The sequence below is a fragment of the Hemicordylus capensis genome, chromosome 6, assembly GCF_027244095.1.
Source record: "Hemicordylus capensis ecotype Gifberg chromosome 6, rHemCap1.1.pri, whole genome shotgun sequence".
Taxonomy (NCBI): domain Eukaryota; kingdom Metazoa; phylum Chordata; class Lepidosauria; order Squamata; family Cordylidae; genus Hemicordylus; species Hemicordylus capensis.
In genome coordinates, this window is record NC_069662.1 from 153,982,523 (window position 1) to 154,004,370 (window position 21,848).

At 42.0% G+C, this 21,848-nt stretch overlaps 1 protein-coding gene across 1 annotated transcript in view; it reads left to right on the forward strand.

The window, feature by feature from the left end:
* The window catches only part of VIPR2 (vasoactive intestinal peptide receptor 2), an 89,408-nt gene that overhangs the window by 26,591 nt on the left and 40,969 nt on the right, over window positions 1–21,848 (forward strand). Inside the window, exons 3-4 of the mRNA XM_053266103.1 lie at window positions 20,558–20,665; window positions 21,565–21,662. Coding sequence (XP_053122078.1) covers window positions 20,558–20,665; window positions 21,565–21,662 — 206 coding nt within the window. The remainder of the gene's footprint in view (window positions 1–20,557; window positions 20,666–21,564; window positions 21,663–21,848) is intronic.

Below are 21,848 nucleotides of genomic sequence, written 5' to 3' on the forward strand. Positions count from 1 at the left end.
CCCCCCAGAGATGTAAGTTTTGGGTGGTATAAAAATGTGTTAAATAAATAAAATAAATAATTTTGTATATCCAGTGTAAAAAAGTTGCTGTTTTTTCAGGTTAGTTTTTGCAAGACTGTTCCCACTGCCGGGTGCTTTGCTATTTACGTTTTAAATGTGATGTCCATGCATGGAAGCATTTTGCTGCTGTTGAGCGGCTATCTGGAAAGCGCTTTGGGAGGAAATCCATTGGTGAATTGGTAAAAGAAAACTGGTAACATCTGGAAATTGCTGCTCTAACACTGCTTTGTGTAATGTGGTCTCCTACGTACAAAAACTAGAAATGTCTTTGAAGCACACTAGAAATGTCTCTGAAGCGCACTTCAGAGATACGTCGTGACCCCATTGCAGGGTCTAATCTGGAAAGCGCCCAAGAGCCGCAAACGGATTGCAAACCATTCAACCAGAACTGAAATCAGATTAGCCCTTGCTCCTAAATTGTCCCTAACATGCCCTGCTGACGTGACACTGCCCTACCTAAAATGGTTTAATTCCCCACTGGTGGATCTCAAACCACCAAATTGAAATTACTTTCTTTAAGGGCTTCATTGAGGGCTGTGTCTCACTTCACTTCAGAAAAATACATATTTACTCCTGGAAGGCGCACACACACACACAGACACACACATATATATACCGTATTTTATGGACTATAAGACTCACTTTTTTCCTCGAAAAATATCCGCCAAAATTCAGGTGCGTCTTATATGTTTTAACAGTCTAATATGTTAAAACTCTGAACAACTGGATTAAAATTAAGGTGCGTCTTATAGTCTGTAGCGTCTTATAGTCTGTAAAATACGGGGGAGAGAGAGAGAGAGAGAGAGATTATATCTATATCTAATCTATATCTATATCTATATCTATATCTATATCTATATCTAATCTATATCTATATCTATATCTATATCTATGGTGGTGAGAAAAATAAGAATGCCCAAAAAATCTATTTCCAAACTCAATACTTTCAGCATTTGTACTCAGTGCAACATTTCTGTCCTGCATGCATTTCTAATAGCAAAACTTAAATTTCCATAGCAATAAATGCCTTCAGGATATTTCTTTTTCTGATTCTGATTTCCATGTATAATGATAATAAACTAATTCCTAAACCATAGAGATCAAACGTAAAAATCATTTCTTATATTCTTGTGGCACAAACTTCATCTTAATGATTCCTGCTACCTTTGTGAAATTTTAATGGAGTGCATCTTTTTAAATGTTTCTTTTATTACCCTGCCTGTCGGTACTAATGTTTGGTTTAGTGTTCTACCATATGCAGCAGTAATATGAAATTTCTGAAAAACTCTCAGCGCTGGGGCCATGATTGATTGATTGAATGAATGCATCTTTAGTTTGATCACAGACAAGAGAAAGGGGAAAAAACTAAAATAATACTAACATAATGCTAATCTAATACTAATTAAACAGTTTAACACAGTTAAAATATAGTTTAAAAAAACCACATTCCAATCAACTTATATTCTGTTGAATCTTCCCTGCTGTAAAATAAAACTTTGCTACACAAAATATCAGAGAAAAGATAACTTATATAAAACTTATCAGAACACCCTGGATAATCATTTTTAAAAGGCAGCAAATAATAACTATGGATATCACTTCAAAATTGCAAACAAAAAATAAGCTGTTGTTTCAACACTTCCTGTGTTACACGGACATAGATAGGAGTAGGATTTTACTTTTAACTTGCTGTAAGAACAAGGATAGGCTGTTGAAAACCTTTCATGAAAGCTTCACAACCAAATTCATAACTAGAGATTTTACCAAAAAAGATTTTATCATTTTGTGTTCAAAATCTTAGTTACTGTTTTTTTAAAAATTCATTTACTCAATACTTGCCATCAGTTTCAAGTAAATTGGAAAGTTTTGATGAGCAAAGATATATAAATTCATGAACAAAATTGATGAGCAAGGCTATAAATTTTGACTATTCAAGGAGTAGAGGTTGTCAAGTATTCCCAGGCTAATTGAAAACACAGGGATTCCTTGAGGATTAATAAAAATAACAACAGCCTGATGTTTAGTTATATGTGAAAAAGTTTAGGAGCAGCATAGGGGAGGTCTCTTGCCAATAAACACTTTTTGTAAAAGTTTCTCTCTCTCTCTCTCTTTTTAAATGAGTAGGACAGCATACAAGCATCACTGTTTATTAGGGCTAGAGAGACAGGTTTATAAAGGCAGCAGATATAAAAATTACATGCTGACACATTGAACTTGTTTCTACATTTTCCTGGCCATCTACATGTGTAAATAATGTGCAACAGATCCTATAATTATCCTCCAAGTGTTTCCGTGACATTTGAAGATGCTGAAGAGATTCAAGAGGGCCTTTCATATAACCGGGGGGGGGGTGAGTTGGGGAGTCAGAGAGCTCCTACCCCAGTAGCAACAGATCAGCAGAACCTCTGTTTGGGTCAGCAAACCCAGGATACCCAAGATAAAGCCAGGCAAGGTGTCTGTTGCTGAAACTGGGAGCTGGAAGCACGTAAAATCATACAGGCCTTCCCAGCATACTTTGCACCGCCTGCAGACTGGAAAGACTCATTACAACAGCAGCTGCCCTCTGGTCATGAAGGATCAGTTAGTGGGCTTAGCCCTACTGAAGCTTCTGCAGCTATAGGATCATACTTGTGCTTTGCAGAGTGGCACATTCATGAATGGCAGCCTCTGTAGCCACAGTTCTCTATTGTTTCCCGGCCAGCTGCTGCTAGAAAAGCTTCGTGGATCCACACAATCAGAAAGGTAGGAGACAGTGTTCCCTCTAACAGGGATTCCCAGATGTTGTTGACAACAACTCCCAGAATACCTAAGCAAAAGCCATTGCAGCTGGGGATTCTGGGAGCTGTAGTCAACAACATCTGGGGATTCCTGTTAGAGAGAACACTGGTAGGAGAGCTCTCCTCTCTTCCTACCTTGGTTAAGAGCAGGGTACAAAAGCTGGGCTACCCATCTTTGAGCAACCTGGGTCAGTGGGATTTTCATGAGTTCATACAATCATGCAAAGGGTACAATGCCTCCTACCCTTAAATTGAGGGTTGTGTGAATAGGCCTAAGGGGTAGGGGAGCAGGGAAGGCAAACTCTTTCGGAGGGTAGGTAAAATAGTCTGGAAAATTTCAAGAGGGGTGGTTACTGGTCTGTGGTGGTGTTGGCGGTGGCGGTGGAGACAACAGTAGGTGTAATTTTTCTTTTTTATGGTTTACTTTATGCCATAACTCTACAGGCAACGGTGGTGGCAGCAGAGCTAGAAGCAATGCACTTCCTATCTGTGCTATGCATCTGTTCCCAGGTTCACTTTTATAAAATGAATGCAGGTACAAGCCCTATCCACACGCTGCCATCCACACTTGTACAAAATGTACAGGTACAGCCATTCAAACAAAAACATGTTCAAGTGTGCATATATCTGTATATTCATGAAACATAATGTCTGGATAGGTTTATGATGTCATTCCAAGGGGATTCTGGAGGAGTGAGGGAAGGCAGGTGCCAATGGGATGTGTGTGTGTGTGTGTGTGTGTATTTGCATAGAGGCGTTGCGGCTTATGTGACGTAAGCCGTTAAGAGCTTTATAGGTAATAACCAGCACTTTGTATTTCGTTTGGAAACATATCGGCAGCTAGTGCAGTTCTTTTAGAATTGGTATTATATGGTCCCTTCAGGTAAACCCAGAGACCAATTTGCCTGTCGCATTTTGTACCAATTGTAGTTTCCAAACTACATACAAAGGCAGCCCCACATATAGTGCATTACAGTAGTCAAGCCTGGAGGTTACCAGCATATGTGTGCCACTGTTTAAAGGTCATTTGTCTCCAGAAATGGACATATTTGGCGCATCAGCTGAAGCTGATAAAAAGCACTCCTGGCCACAGCCTCAACCTGAGAAATCAGGGAGAGTTTGGGATCCAGGAGCACTCCCAGACTACAAACCTGATCTTTTATGGGGAATGTAACCCCATCCAGAACAGGCAGATCTAAACCATCAATCAGATCGCAACCTCCTGAAGACAGTACCTCCCTCCTCTTTGGATTCAATTTCAGCCTGTTATCCCTCATCTAGCCCAATATCCAGCCCAAACCCAGGCAGGCATTTAGGGGGGTCATGCCATTTCCTGATGAAGTTGGTATGGAGAAATATATCTGGGTGTCATCAGCATATTGATATCATCCCAGATCAAACTTCCTGATGATCTCTCCCAGTGGTTTCATGTAGATGTTAAAAAGCATTGGCTTGTGGCTGTAACATTAAAGAACTTGAATTTGAACTTGGAGACAGTATGGAGCCTTGTGGAACCCCACACTTTAGCTCTTGCTTTTCAGAGCAATAGTCTCCAATTGATACCATCTGGAATCTGCCAGAGAGGTAAGAACAGAATTACTGTAAAACTGTGCCATCCAGTCCAACCTCCTTCAAGCAACCCAACAGGATACCATGGTCAATGGTATTGAAAGCTGCCAGGAGATCCAAAAGGATCAGCAGAGTCACACTGCCTCTGTCAATTGCCAATTGGAGATTATCCATCAGGCTGACCAAGGGAGTCTCAACTCCATAGCCTACCCAATAGCCAGTCTGGAAAGGATCTAAATAATCTGTGTCATCCAAAACTGCCTGGAGCTGAGAAGTAACCACTCGCTCAAACACCTTGCCCAACCAAGGAAGGTTAGAGACAGGTCTGTAATTAGTTAACTCTGAGGGATCCAATGCAGGTTTATTCAAATAAGTTCTAATGATAGCCTCCTTGTCTTAAGGCATCCTGCCCTCCCTCGGAGAAGCATTTATGACATTTACCAACCCTCTCTGATAATATGACTGGCAGGTGAAATAAGCCAAGTTGGGCAAGGGTCAAGAGAGCAGGTGTTGGGGCGTACAGTCCGAAGCAGTTTGCCCACATCTTCAGAAGTAACAAACTGAAATGATCCAATTCAAGGTGGAGGGGACATGAACTAGCACCATCACAACCCTAGACAACTCAGCTGGACATAAATTTGGAGAAGCAATGCAGGCAGAGAAGAACCACTTCTTTGCTTTCCACACTGCCCCAATTGTTGTGATAAGGAACATAGGAAGCTGCCATATACTGAGTCAGAGCATAGGTCCATCTTGCTCAGTATTGTCTTCACAGACTGGCAACGGCTTCTCCATGGTTGCAGGCAGGAATCTCTCTCAGCCCTCAGTTAAGCAGCTAAGGAAAACAATTTATAGAGAGATTCTAGAAGTGGGTTTTTTAAAACCTGATTTAGAACGTAAACGCTACAAACACCGCACTTCACAGTACTTGTTGCAACCTGATAACCCTATCGCTCTCTTTAAGGAGAAAAAAGTCCCTTTCCATTTATGGGAAACAAGGTGGCGCTTATACTACCAAGTACTAACACTTAATGCGGCTAAGCCATGGCTTCCAGAGGACGAGCAAGAGTGTCCTAAAATCACCTGCAAACAGAAAGCTAGTGAGCTAGGCAAAACATTCAGGGAAACCCACTCACATTTCTTAAAAGAGTGTGTGGTAGCCAAAAGAGTGTGGCAGGGAGTAAGCAAGTTGTTAGAGTGGCCTGATTTGGAAAAACAGACTTGGGAAGAACTAACCTCGGGTTTGAGCGATAGAACCTCTTTTCGAGGTCCCAGAAAGAAACCTTCAAGGAAACGGGATGGAACGGGTGCCCTCATACTAGGGAATTGGAATGTTCCCCTTCTCGTAATCAGGTTAGTAAACCTGTATGTCATTTATGCAGTGCTACTGCATAGGAATAGAGAGGGAAGACGCGACCAAGAGGTTCACGCAGATGAGACAGTAAATCTCTTCTGGAAAGGTTTGTATGGTTATGTGCAAAAAGACAAGAGTATCTCTTCTAAACAGCAATGGGACAAATTATGGAAATGGACGTTGGATGTAACCACCACCACCCCCGATTACCTGATGTGCCTTGTAATCCTCCACCCCCGAGTTACAGTACTACCTGCATATGCTTCATAACCTTGTGGGTTTCCAAATCCTTGTGTGTAAATCTTTGTAGATATATCATGTACAAACAACCACTTTGTATGTAATTGTGCTTTGGCAACATACTGTATGCTTGGGTAGTTTGTTGGTTCAATAAAAAAATCTTGTCCTATTAAAAAAAAAATCTTGTCCTATCTTGGAGATGCCAGGGAAGGAACTTGGAGCCTAGATGCTCTTCCCAGAGCGGCTCCATCCCCTAAGGGGAATATCTTACAGCGCTCACACTTCTAGTCTCCATTTCGTATGCAACCAGGATGGATCCTGCTTAGCTTAAGGGGACAAGTCATGCTTGCTACCGCAAGACCAGCTCTCTTCCCATTAGCAGAAGGGAGATTGGAGATTGAAGGTTGACTGATCAGTGGAGGATGCTAACAAGCAACAGATTTTCCCATCATAATTGCTAATAATCACAGCCTCTTTTTAATGTATATAAGACCCAAACAGTTAGGATTTTATATATCATAACCAATACCTTGACAGTAGTCTGGTGGTGAAAAAATCAGTAGCACCAGAACATCTCAATAAGGAGTGTGTGTGTGGTGGGGGAGGCGTGGATGTTGCATAAAGAAAAGCATTTTTAGCAACATCTTTTAGATACTTTCCACAAGTGAGAGAAGTATGGACCTTTGCCCTTCATTTTTGGAACACACCCAAAGACATATCACTGGAGCAAAAGAAGTAATTTATTCTTCTGTCCTTTACCGCTGGTATGAATTATGCATCTATTAGAGCCAAGCATTTGCTCATTTTTCAGAATCTGCATAATTATCAGTGCCGCCAGATTTATTTATTTATTTATTTATTATTTAAAAATAGATTTATTGTCATTTTTTAAAAATTCTACGTGTCAGGTTGCTAATGTTATTTTTGGCCTGAAATCAAATGGAAAAAGGCAGCCTCGTCTGAAGTACTATGCATGGGTCCTCATTTAGGTGCTTGCCAGAAGTTGCTGGTTCGAATCCCCGCTGGTAGGTTTCCCAGACTATAGGAAACACCTATATCGGGCAGCAGCGATATAGGAAGATGCTGAAAGGCATCATCTCATACTTCACTGGAGATGGAAATGGTAAACCCCTCCTATATTCTACCAAAAAGAAAACCACAGATCTCTGTGGGCACCAGGAGTCGATATCAACTTAATGGCACACTTTACCTTTATAGGTGTTGTGTCACAAGGCAGTTAAATAGAGATTCTGCCCATGCAATTTAGCTAATGACACTTAAATGTGAAGTTGCCTCAATTAGTGATGGACCAGAAATCTAACTGAACTCTGAAGCTTAGTTAGGTTCTTAACTGAGCTTGAAAAATCAGACTGGTTTTCCTCAAACTTGGAAAATAGCTTTGTTACTCTGAGCCAGTGTTCCCTCTAACATGAATTCCCAGATGTTGTGGACTACAACTCCCATAATCCCCAGCCAAAGGCCATTGCATCTGGGAATGCTGGGAGTTGTGAACAACATCTGGGAATCCCTGTTAGAAGGGAACACTGTTCTGAGCCCAACCAGGAGAAAAACCGGGTACCTTTGGGCCCCATATTATGAATTTAGAAGCACAATGGAATCCTGTCTTCCCCCTGAACCTGCTGGAGAACCTCCAAGCCTCTCCATCACACCACAATCTATCTCTCTCCCCCACTCCCACTTCTACCTGTGAGCCTCCAAACCACCCACCTGTTTACTGTTGGCTTACAGTGGTGGCACAGCAGTGGGAGGTCTTTCTCATAAGAACATAAGAAAAGCCCTGCTGGATCAGGTCCAAGGCCCATCTTTTTCCAGCATCCTGCTTCACACAGTGGCCCACCAGATGCCACTGGGAAGCCTACAGGCAAGAGCTGAGGGCATACCCTCTCTCCTACTGCTACTCCCCTGGAACTGGTATTTAGAGGCATCTTGCCTCTGAGCTTCGAGGTGACTTATAGCCCTCAGAGTAGTAGCCATTGATAGACCTGTCCTCCATGAATTTATCTAAACCCTTCTTAAAGCCTTCCAGGCTGTTGGCTGTCACCACATCTTGTGGCAGAGAACTCCATAGGTTGATTATGCATTCTGTAAAAAAGTACTTCCTTTTGTCGGTCCTAAATCTCTTGGCAATCAGTTTCATGGGATGGCCCCTAGTTATGCGAGAGGGAGAAAAATTTCTCTCTGTCAACTTTCTCCACTTCATACATGATTTTATAGACCTCTATCATATCTCCCCTCAGTCATCTTTATCCTTAACTAAAAAGCTCCAGGTGTTGTAGCCTTGCCTTGCAAGGAACAAGTCAAGGCTACAACACTAGACTTCCCACACCCCAGTGCCTGTGACTTGCTTCAAGATTAGATCTTTGTGTTATTGTTTGTTGTTTGACTTTATAGTAGAAACTGTAATATCTGGTATATTGTGTGTGTGTGTGTGTGATTTGAGAAAAATAATGAAATGTGAAACTAAATATGTTTAAAAGCCTAAAAGTCATATTGATCATATTACTGCTGATGTTTATAGTGTAAATTAAGAGCAAAGTACTTTTGTACTTTGTACAAAGAATACAAGTTTTTGTATTCTTTATCCTTGCAACAACTTTGTGAAGCATATTGGAATTAGGCTTTAACCTAGTATCGACTATACGTATATATTTTTAAATATGCCATTGTAACAAGCAAGAATGCTGATTCTCTTCCACCACCAGTCCTTTCACCCAACCATCCCCCCACCCCCCGCACCTTGCAGCAAATCAGAGAGGAGAGTGATCCCGGCAGGGTGGGGGGCAATAAACCCAGAGCATTGCAGATGATGAAAATACTGCATCTTCCCTCAATGCCTTGTGACATTTAATGTGCAGCCATGATACCAAAACCTGGCAACTCTGTATCCTGTTTTACAGATGGGAAACTAAGGCACAATGAGAGAGAGGGAGGGAGGGAGGGAGTTGGCTTAGGCTACAAAATGAGTCTGTAGCAGAGGTGGCTCCTTAACCCTCCCCTAATTTGGGGAGTCGTGAGTCAAATTTCTATAATATTGCTTAGGAGCTGGAGGATTCAGTGGTGTTCTCATAGGACAGGTCCCATCTTTCAAAGCTATGGTGGATTTGGAGGACTCACCTGAGATGAAAGAATGGCCAAGAAGTTGTCATTCCAGTCAGTTGGGGTCCTGTTCCTCCCACCTATGAATGATGCTTTACACATCTGAAGGAATCCACTAAATCTGCTGAATAATGAAACCCACCAGGTTATACTTTTACAGAGAGACCAGATGTAACAGCATTGCCTTGGCATTGCAAATCACCTCTCACCACAAAGAGCTTCTCATTAAGAGAAGCCAGTTCCTGTTCCCCACAAGACAAACATTAGAAAGCAATCTAAAACAAGAAATCAGTTGTAGGTGCCTCTCAAAAGAGGGGAAAACACAAAAAGCGGTGGCCGGTGACCTAAGGAAATAGATGGGAGATCTGCCTCTCGTGTGGAGCCCTCTTTCCTGAAGAGCAGTCTGATCATGCTGCTTGGCGAACATTTCAAAAAGCAACTTAACTTGTAGTGTAAGATTTAAGGATTTCATTGGGTCAGTGCCAGACTCCCCATATTAAAATAGATTAATTGTAAGCAGCACCTTTCTTCCACACTTCCCTTCACTGTGCTTGGTTCCACTCTGTGTGGCCTAATCCTGCACACCCCTCATGCTCAATTGTTGTGCTTCCCCACTTGGTCCAAACCAGTCTTAGGCAACTTGTTGTTTTTGCTCTCCTCTTCCCTGGCCTTTGCCCACTGTGGCCAGAGATGAGGGGAGTTGTAGTTCAAAAACAAGTTACCCAAGGCTGCTCCAAACCATTTTCCTTCCTCTGAATCCCCATCCAGCCTTGCTCCATCCCTTCCCTGACCCTGCTTAGCAACCAAGAAACACATTTATCTTGTCTGGCTTAGACAATTCAAGAGCCCTTTCATAATTTAGTATCTAGTATCTAATTTAGACGTGGATGGTGCCACGTCTAAACAATACTTGGTGCTTTGAGGGAAGAGACTTCTACACAGCCAATAATTTTTTTTCCTCCCAGAAGTTCTGTGAAGTTTAGGGCAGGATTTTTAGAAATGCAGCAACACAAACATCTTTTGAGTTCAAAGACACTTCCTCAAGATAAAATGTACTGGGACATGTGGCCAGGGGTACGGGAGGGGGAGGATAGATGGACCAATGCTAAATATACATATTCTTCATTTCTTGTCATCATATTATTTGTTGTAAGCTGGCTTGGGGATCAGGCTCTCAGCACTATTGTGGAGGTGCCAGGGAGAGAACATGGAACCTTTTGCATGCAGGTGCTCTTCCATGAGTGGCCCCATCCCCTAAGTAAACTATCTCATAGTGCTCACACATGTAATCCCCCACTAAAATGCAAACCAGAGCAGACCCTGCTTAGCAAAGGAGACAATTCATGTTTGCTATCACAAGACCAGCTCTCCTCCAATAAACCAGTGCACCCATACTTTGAAGTCTGTATTATTATTATTATTATTATTATTTATTAATAATATAACCAGAAAATCAAACATCACCAAGACCTGACAGTGGCTTATGAATGGCAACTTGAAGAAAGAAACAGAGGGTTTAATACTGGCTGCACAAGAACAGGCACTAAGAACAAATGCAATAAGAGCAAAAGTAGACAAATCAACAACAAACAGCAAGTGCCGCCTTTGTCAAGAAGCAGACAAAACAGTGGACCACCTAATCAGCTGTTGTAAAAAGATCGCACAGACTGACTACAAAGAAAGACATGACTAGGTAGCAGGGATGATACACTGGAACATCTGCAAAAAAACCAAGCTATCTGTAGCCAAAAATTGGTGGGACCCTGAAATTGAAAAAGTGGTAGAAAACGAAGATGCAAAAATATTATGGGACGTTTGACTGCAAACAGACAAACATCTGCCACACAACACACCAAATATAAGTGTAATCGAGAAGAAAGAAAAACAAGTCAGAATAATCGACATAGCAATACCAGGGGATAGCAGAACAGAAGGGAAAAAATAGGGGAAAAAACAAAATACAAAGATCTACAAATTGAAGTTGAAAGGCTGTGGCAGAAGACGACCAAAATAATCCCAGTAGTAACTGGCGCCCTAGGTGCAATTCCAAAACACCTTGAAGAGCACCTCAACACCATAGGGGCCACAGAAATCACCATCAGCCAATTACAAAAAGCAGCTTTACTGGGAACAGCCTATATTTTGCGACAATATCTATAATAACAACAATATTGATAATAAAATTCTGGCATCCCAGGTCCTTGGGAAGCACTCAATGTCTGGATGAAATAAACCAGTCAATAACACCTGTCTGACTGTGTAAACGAGAAATAATAATAATAAATAAACTTTATTTGTTAGCCACCCCATAATAATCTATACTCTGGCAGCTCTACCTCTTCTGCAATATAGAATGATGTGTAAATAAGTAAATATATTACAATCTGTCTGACTTGCACAATTTATTCCAAGAAGAATTAAATTTTCTGATTAGAGCATTGTGTACCTTTTTAGCACAGAATTATGAATGATCCTGATTATACCTGAATCATGAAGTCTGAATGTTGAAATAATTCAATCTTGTTGGTATTATGTCCTTTGTTAATGAAAAAAATATATAGTAGTATTGTTCAGTAAATATGCCAGGAGCAAATCAGATTTATTACTCAATGAACAGCAAATTGTTTTAGAAGTGATTAACAGGTGTGTTATGATTTTATATATGCATTAAGGATCTCTTTAAATCGGAGTCAGGGTACACAGTTATAGAGTCTACTTATGAGGAAGTTTTTAAATATTACTGATGTTAACTTCAAACTGTGACTTTCTCAACTACACCATGATTAAATGTCTTTCTTTGTGCCACAAACCATCTCCCAGATGGATCATTCATTTGAAAGACATATTTTGTTAATTGCATCTAAATACCAGGTCGCTGATGCTCAGCGAGGAACACCATGACCTGGAAATACCTTTCATTATAAGGAAAATGGGAGTTTTATTCTGATGTGAGGAAAAAATTCAAGCAGAATAATTGCTTTTGTAATTATGTAGGGTTTGTGTTTTTTCTTTATTTCATTTCCCCCCTCTCACATTTAATAAGCATAACCCCACTGATCCTCAGTTGCTATTCTGTGAGTATTGTATATCACATGTCTAACTGATTTCACAAAACCATTGTTAGCTATGGATTGAAGCTGCTTTTGATGCCCTCTGCTGTCAGGAACACATGGACATTTATTTCTACATCTTATATCATGATTATTTATTATGAAATGAAAGAATCTCTGTTGTTTCTCCAAAGTATTATTCACAAAATATACATTGCTGCTATAAACCTGTATTGCATAAAGATGACTAGTTCTTATCCATAGGAATCTGTAGTTATTAATAATCTCATTTTTATACCGCCCCATATGCAAGTCCCTGGGTGGTTGATTCACACAGTCAAAAACTGTGTTCTACCCAGGTTTGGGAGCTGTGTGTGCTCCCAATTTTCAGTTGTGTGGAAGCAAGGTAAGAGGAAAAACTGGGTAGAAGTGATTGTGTGGAAGCAAGGTAGGAAGAAAAGCTACCCAGGTTTTCCCCTTACCTTTCTTCCACATAATCACTTTAGCCCAGGTTTTCCTCTTACCTTGCTTCCACACCACCAAAAACTGGGAGCACACAAAGCTCCCAAACGCAGGCATAACACAGTTTTTGGTTGTGTGAATGACCTCAACATATGTGATATGATCTAGCACATAGTGAGGCTCTACACACGATCCACTGTTTGCTGGGTGGCCGGATCGGCTGCCCAGGTGACTACCGGCTCCATTACAGAGCCGGTAGGGGATGAAGGGATCGGGGGCCGCCCAGCCCCCGGAAGTCCCAGGATGCCCCAGGGCATCCGGGGGAGACCCTCAACACTGGGAGGCTCGTTTTAGCCTCCCAGTGGGGGTCTCCTTGTGAGTCACCGCAGCACAGAGCCGTACCATGGCGACTCACAATGGGGAAAATTGGGTTAGCTGAGCGCTCACTCCACTAACCCCATTTAAGAGGAGGGCTTCTTTGGCAGGCTAGCCGCCAGAGAACCACCGAGCTCGCCCACAGTGGTAAAGGCTGGGCTCCTTTAGCCCGGTTTTCTCCCACTGTGAGAATAGCCTCAGGTTTGCAAATGGCACACATACCCCTGGGATTATGTGAGATACAAGCAGGGGATACAGAATGGGTAGGAGAGGGGAAAGAAGCCCAGCAAGGGGGGTGGAGGGAGTGCCTGTTTGCCTTTGCTGCTGGTTACTGCCTATAATCTCTCTCTCTCTCTCTCTCTCTCTCTCTCTCTCCTCTCTCTCCTTCCTTCTTCCTTGCCCCTTCCTCCTTGCAAAATGATGGCATGCTGCAGAATGCACAGCACTTGATATTTTTCAACAATAATTTGGCACTTCACACAGCACAGTGTTCAGTCCTTTTATCTTTGGCCAACACCACTGTTAGTCCAGGTACATACTCAGGTTGCGCACCCCTAGTGTACAAGGTAGTGACCCTACGCACACTAGATCAGACATCTGTCGTCTCACAGCCCTCTATATACAGTCCTTCTTCCAACGTATGGCACACATTACTGTAAATATAAAGTCTACTGGATAACTGAGGTACAATTTTTCAGAGGTTAGTGGGGTTCTTAAAAGGTTCAGAAACACTGAGCAAAACCTCTCTCTATTGATCCATAGAGCTCTTTCTTATGAGCAGTGAGAAAGGGCCAGAGGGCTAGCAGGGAGGAAGCCTTAAAGAGCTTACCTCCCTGCAGACTGAGGGCTCCAGCGGGCGAATCGCCTGCCCAGATGACTGTCAGCTGCTGCCAGTGGTTTGGAGGGCTGGGGTGTCGGGATGTGTCGCCCCCCCTCGCCAAAGCTTCCCAGGATCTCCGCAGTCTTCCAGCCACTGGCAGATACTCACAGAAACAGAGTTCAGAGAGCGCTCGCTCTCCTAACCTCATTTTACAAGAGGTTAGGGTTTGCCACCAAGGCACCAACGAGATCGGGCCCGATCCCAGCGGTACACAAGGACAGGCAAAACCGGACTGGGCTTCCTTTGCCCAGTTTTGCCTGCACATGTGACTAGCTTCATAGTGTTGGTGCAGAGCCCTTTGCTCTGTCGACCCTGATGTATGCTTCAATGCAATTTACGTGGATTATCATTGGTATATTCTGCAAAGATGTGCATACCTGCTCAGAGAGTATACTCTGACAATCATTTCTTTGAATATGTTTCTTTCAGAAGAATGGAATGGAAGGAGACCAAGTGCAATATTCACATATTGTTTGGGGGAATAGAGAAGATCACCAAATGGTCCATTCAAAACCAACCACACCAGGTCTAATGAGAGCCAGCGTAGTGTAGTGGTTAGAGTGCTGGACTAGGACTGGGGAGACCCGAGTTCAAATCCCCATTCAGCCATGATACTAGCTGGGTGACTCTGGGCCAGTCTCTTCTCTCTCAGCCTAACCTGCTTCACAGGGTTGTTGTGAGGAGAAACTCAAGTATGTAGTACACTGCTCTGGGCTCCTTGCAGGAAGAGCGGGCTATCAATGTAATAATAATAATAATAATAATAATAATAATAATAATAATAATAATAATAATTCAGATGTAGTCACACACAAGAAGTCATGGGTGGGGGTGCAAATCTATACACACATCAAAGGATGTCTCTAGGCAGTTTAATAGCATTCAGGTAAGCATACTGATGTGATTATAGACCAGGAGTTCCCAACCTTCAATCCCCAGATCTTGTTGGACTACAGTAGCAATGACCTTTGCTATTGCAACTGGAGACAATGGGAGTTGTAGGCCAATAACATCTGGGGACTCAAGGCTGATGTAAACACATGGAAAGGTACACAATTTTATCCATATTGTCTGTATAGACAAAAGCCTGTTTCAGCAGGTGACTCTTCCTTACTGTAATGGGATATTGGGATTGCTGCTGCTACCACTACTGTTGTTGTTGTGTGTGTGTGTGTGTGTGTGTGTGTGTGTGTGTGTGTGTGTGTTTGCTGCATCCTTAATAACCCTATGTTTTGCCAAATGGAGAAAGGATAGCCATTCAGTATGTCTTTTATGTTTTCCGTGGAAGAAAGATCTGAAAATGAGGGTGTCCCAGTGGGGAACCTGTAGAGACTGTGGTGGGGGTCAGAAAGGGATAGAGAGGGAAAGGAGAAGGAGGAAATGGAGTTGTTTCTGAATAAACTCTTAGTCTACAGTTGCCACTGGCTCCTCTGGTGGCTACTTGGGAACAGGCCTTCTCTGTTGCTGCCCCTGGGCTTTGGAATGTGCTCCCTGCCTCCCCATCTCTGGCAACTTTTAAAAAGTTACAGAAGATAATTTTGTTCACCCAGGCTTTTAATTAGATTTATAGTTTTAATACTTTTTAATGTTGGGTTTTAAATAATTTTAATGTTTTTTAATATTATTTTAATTGTAAACCATCCAGAGATGCAAGGTTTGGGCGGTATGGAAATATGTTAAATAAATACATAGATAAATCTAGGTAATATTTCTTTGTGTGCATGAGGGAAGCAGCTATAAAAGACGGGCACAGTTTCTAGGGGTGTGCAATTCGGGTTTTCGGGTGATTCGGCTCGGACCCGAGCCGAATCACCCCCGTTCTGTTTTGTGCCCGAATCTGGGTCACCCGAATCACCCTTGATTCGGTTCGGATTCGGATTTAATCCGAATCCGAATCCGAATCGATTCGGGGGGGTAAAAAGGGGCCCAGGGGCAAAATTTTGGGGTGGGGTGGTAGTGCCCAATGGGTAGAGTCTACCACCCCAATTTCAGGGGGATTGGGCAAAATCCTGATTTTTGGTGAATTTTTAAAGTTTTAGTGACTTTGGGGCAGTTTGGGGGCATAGCATGGGATTTGGGCAAAAGGAGTGGGGTGGAGTGGTAGTGCCTAATGGGTGCAGGCTACCACCCCAATTTCAGGGGGATTGGGTAAAGGGCTGATTTTTGGTAAATTTCTGAAATTTTCATGTCTTTGGGGCAGATTGGGGCATATTGGGGCAGAAAGTGGGGCCTGGGGAAGAATAGTGGGGTGGAGTGGTAGTGCCTAATGGGAGGAGGCTACCACCCCAATTTCAGGGGGTTTGGACAAAGGGGTGATTTTTTGAGAATTTTTGAAGTTTTAGTGACTTTGGGGCAGTTTGGGGGCAGAAAGTGGATCTGCCCCAAAATAGTGGGGTGGGGTGGTAGTGCCTAATGGGTGGAGGCTACCACCCCAATTTCAGGGGGATTGGGCAGAGGGCTGATTTTTTGAGAATTTTTGAAGTTTGGGTGTCTTTGGGGCAGATTGGGGGCAGAAAGTGGATCTGCCCCAAAGGAGTGGGGTGGGCTGGTAGATAGTGTCTAATGGGTGGAGGCTACCACCCATCCCCAATTTAAGAGTGATTGGGCAGGGGGTGAATTCTGGTGAATTTATATTTATGAGGTTTGTCTTCATAAGGTGAAGTGTGCTAAATTGATTACTTCCTCATATTATTCATAGTAAAGGAAAGTGTGAAAAAGTGAAAGTGGGGTCATGAGAGTTGTTTAATTGAAAAAAATCTCATTTGCTATGATAGAATGAGAATTCACACCTCAGAAAAAACTTCTGAGGTGTGAATTCTCATTCTATCATAGCAAATGAGATTTTTTTCAATTAAACAACTCTCATGACCCCCACTTTCACTTTTTCACACTTTCCTTTACTATGAATAATATGAGGAAGTAATCAATTTGGCACACTTCACCTTATGAAGACAAACCTCATACATATAAATTCACCAGAATTCACCCCCTGCCCAATCACTCTTAAATTGGGGATGGGTGGTAGCCTCCACCCTTTAGACACTATCTACCAGCCCACCCCACTCCTTTGGGGCAGATCCACTTTCTGCCCCCAATCTGCCCCAAAGACACCCAAACTTCAAAAATTCTCAAAAAATCAGCCCTCTGCCCAATCCCCCTGAAATTGGGGTGGTAGCCTCCACCCATTAGGCACTACCACCCCACCCCACTATTTTGGGGCAGATCCACTTTCTGCCCCCAAACTGCCCCAAAGTCACTAAAACTTCAAAAATTCTCAAAAAATCAGGATTTTTCCCAATCCCCCTGAAATTGGGGTGGTAGCCTCCACCCATTAGGCACTACCACCCCACCCCACTATTCTGCCCCAGGCCCCACTTTCTGCCCCAATATGCCCCAATCTGCCCCAAAGACATGAAAATTTCAGAAATTTACCAAAAATCAGCCCTTTGCCCAATCCCCCTGAAATTGGGGTGGTAGCCTGCACCCATTAGGCACTACCATCCCACCCCACTCCTTTTGCCCAGATCCCATGCTATGCCCCCAAACTGCCCCAAAGTCACTAAAACTTTAAAAATTCACCAAAAATCAACCATGAACCAAATCACCCGAATTTTTCAGGTCCAAAATTCGGGTGATTCGGCTCGTGCCCGAAAAATATCGGGGGACATCGGGGGTGATTCGGTTCAGCCCCGAATCACCCGAAATTGTTTGTTTCTGGCACAGATCGTTCTGTGCCCGAAATTTTTTGCACATCCCTAACAGTTTCTTCCTGACAATAGTTTCTGTGGTTCAAAATGGTTATTTGTTTTATTCCTCGTAGTTTCTCATTGAAAGGATAGTGCAGGTTCTAATCTTCAAGGCCAGATGCAAGATCTGGCCATCTGATGGTCAGAGGGCAAGCAAGAGGAGTTAGCAGCTGAGAGAATAACAGCTGTCCAGGGTAGGAACAAATATGAGAATGGGATAAACTGAACGTGGCCAGGTGGCTGGAATAGCAGCCAATTGAGTTTTTATGCAGAAGCAGCTGGAACGTTCTGGACTAAAACTGGCCTAACCTGGAAGTTTGAAGGAAGTGAACTTGCCTATCAAACTCTACGATTTTCACATGATATTGCCTTGTTTGGCAAGAACATTCCACAGCTTTCTTGATGCTCTAGGATGGTTGCAGGATGCTACTTTAGACCTATATGTGCAAAAGTCTAACCTCTGTGGTTAGAACTTGATTTGTGGTCACACACACACACCCTATTTTATAACTGGCCTTGAAAATGGCTATCCCGAACACTTCATGTTTTTTGTTTTTTTTTTAGTATAGTGCATTTCTATTCTGCTATCCCAGAAAGAAGAGGCATGGGGCAGTGGTGCTATTAAGACAGTGAATCAGATTTATAAAACACGCCCAACAGATTCCATCACACACTATAGCAGGGGTAGGTAACCTGGGCAGGTTACTCTCCAGCTCCATTTTGTTGTGACTAGGGATGATGGAGCCACCTGATAGCGCAGTGGGAAAATGCTTGACTAACAAGCAGAAGGTTGAATCCCCGCTGGTACTATATCAGGCAGCAGCGATATAGGAAGATGCTGAAAGGCATCATCTCATTCTGCGCGGGAGGAAGCAATGGTAAACCCCTCCTACCAAAGAAAACCACATGGCTCTGTGGGTGCCAGGAGTCAAAATTGACTTGAGGGCACACTTTACCTTAGGGATGATGGGTTATAGTTCAGCAACAGCTGGGGAGTCATGGTTGCATACCCCTGCAATATAGGACTGTTTGGGGAGATGTCAGATAGATTTTTTCATAATTCTTCAGTAAGTCTTTCTACTTGGTAAGCTCTTTTTAATAGCATTCCAAATCTAAAATGAATATGCTAACATTCTAATATGAATGAATATGCTAAAATTGTTCACTAAACATTGCTGTCTTTATTGTATTAACAAATTCAGCAAGCAGATAAAGGCAGTTGCATAAATTGCATAACAATTATATTTCTTGTATGATTATCTTTGTAAACAAACGCATTCTGCAAACAAAAGAGATAATCAATGAAGTATCGGGTTAATTAGTGTACTAGTCAAAGGATGACATTCTTCTTGAGTCGCTGCTGCAGAAGTCCTATAGGAGATAAACAAAACAACACATTTTTTTAAATCAAGCCTGCAACTTTGCTTCAGGTTGCTAGCATCACCATTTTAGGAACCCAGGAGGGATACCACGTTTATTATTTTTCTTGCCTTAACTTCTTATAATGTGCATCTATAATTTTGCTTTGGAGATTGATATCTCGCAGAGAAATAAGCACCTGATAGATAGAGATTTCAAAATATATTTCTTCAAAGCACAAACAATTCATTAAAGGTAGACCAGACCACTGAAACTCCTCTTCTTTGGCTTTCTGTTGGAGGGGGGAAACCCTGATTAAATGCTGACAAGGAGCACATATCAGTTATCCAGAATTGCAAAGCTGGAGTAAATTTGTCTTTCTGTTGTTGTATCCAACTCCCCATGCCTGGAGAATCCATAATTCCTAATGTAAGGATAAATTCCATAATTTATATAACCCCCCAAAACATACACATCTTTGACCAGCAAGTATGGCTGTAAAGTCATATTAACATGCATACGAATTTCAAAGTAAAATGGAGCAATTACAGGACATGACCAAACCATATGTGTAAGGGTTCCCACATCTGAATTACGCTTCCAACACCTAGAAATGTTGGAGCTCAGCTCCTTATGTTTGCAGAGATTCTTGAAGAATGTATGGGCACTTGCTGGTGTAACCTCAGAAGCTAAAGGCAGATTTAAAGCTGAACACGAGTTCCAAAAATTGTATATGTTTGACCCTATGGTTCCTTATGCAATTCCCATCACTGCTGGCATAACTAAATACATATGAACCTGTCTTCCCCTGCTAACTGAGGAGGGACCTTTTTAAAGTGGTGATTCTCTTTATGTAGCAGGAGAAGAGCAGCTGTTGCTGGTGTCTATCTTATGTTTCTTTTTAAGATTATAGATGTTTAGAGATCTGTGTGTGTGTGCGCGCGCGCGCGCGCGCGTGAACAGCTTTGGGAACTCTTGTTGAAAAGTGGTATATAAATATTTGTCGTATTTGTATTTGTCATATTCTACTAAGTCAGACCATTGGTCCATCTAGCTCAGCAGTGACGAGATTAGCTGACAGTGGTCCCTAGGGTTTCATGCTTGATCTTTCCCAACTAGGATGGTAAGACTTCCATTAGGATAATCACAAATCCTGATCACTACTATTGCTATGAGTTCTGTTATACTTTCTTCTTTTCCTTCACTTCTAGCACAACCTTGGTTGTCCAGCCTTGGGTCTAGGGGTGCCATTTCAGTGTGGGGTAACGTTTACAGGAAACCTCGGGGACTCGTCCTTGAATGTAGTGAGAGTGTTTTTTACGTTCCTTGTTTTGAAAGTATTTGTTGTGTGTATTTTTTAATTATTCATAATATCTGGAAATACAGGTGTTCCGTATGAAGTAATTGCATGTGGTCTGGAACACTAAGTGGGACGAGCTATCACCCCCTCCACCCGAAATGGCACCTCTCTTCTGGACCCAGGGCTGAAGCCAACTTAGATTCTATTCTGGAATGATGAATTTCACTCAAGTGGATTAAACTTGGATATTTCTTACTTATTTTTCCAGGATGTCTTGGTGCCTGGGATAACGTGACTTGTTGGCGCCCTGCAGAAATTGGAGAGACTGTGACTGTTCCTTGTCCAAAAGCTTTTAGTCATTTTTTCAGCAAACTAGGTATTTTAAATTTCTTTATTTAGCTTAAACTATGTTTAAATAAATAAAAAAAGATTTCTCGTGCACATCAAGAAGTTTAGAAATCATTTTACGTACAGTGAGAAGTCTGGTTTGCTATTTATTCTAGAGCTTTCCCTTATCCCTGATCTTCCTCATCCTATAATTGGATGAGGCTCTTAAAAAATGCATTTCTAGCAAAATTGAAATTTGTTGTGAGTCAGGAGTGCATTTATCTTTCTGGCTAGTGATTCATCACCGTTGGATCTGCAGGCTTTAATAACCATGCCATGGATCATGCAATATCACCTTAAATAATAGTGTAGAATAGATAGACAGAGACAGTTTTATTCAAATTACGTTCCCTTCAAACACATCTGTAACCACAAATGAGTCCTCACAAAAGCTGGAAGCTAACAGAGTGTCCCCAAAGTGATATTTAAATATTGTACAAAGTCCCTGGGATGCTGCTAATCTGATAATTTGTATAGGTTTGTTACTTCTTGGAATAATGTTTAGGAGACACAATTTAGGATAACCAGGGTTGCACGACTTCAGTCCTCCAGCTGTTTTTGGACAGCAACTCCCATAATCCCCAGCCACAGTGGCCATTAGTCGGGGATTATGGGAGCTGCAGGATGGCCAAGGTTGTGCTGCCCTGGCCTATACCATGGATGGATGTTGGACTTCATACTGGATTGAGGAGACACAGTTTGGCTTATTTCGAGTAGAAATACTGAATTTAGCAAACAGAGGTTTATGGACCTTCACAAAAAGACTTTGCTAGGAAAAAATTGCCAGATGTTTATATATTGCTGTGTGCTTTTCTTTCTTTCTTTCTTTCTTTCTTTCTTTCTTTCTTTCTTTCTTTCTTTCTTTCTTTCTTTCTTTCTTTGTTTCAGGAAATATCAGTAAAAATTGTACAAGTAATGGCTGGTCAGAGATATTCCCAGATGTCTTCTATGCCTGTGGGTTTAAAGACGTTGACGAGGATAGCACGGTAAGACAAACAATTCTATCGTTCAGATTTAAACTGCTGAAGAAAATATTATCTAAAATAGGTATGATGTTTTCATTGCATGGGCAAGAATCAAGTTACTTTTGATTTATTTCATTCTTTTCTATTCCTAGTGTGCTCCATTTTTTCCAAACTAGAAGCTGGTGACAATACATGCGTTTATAAATA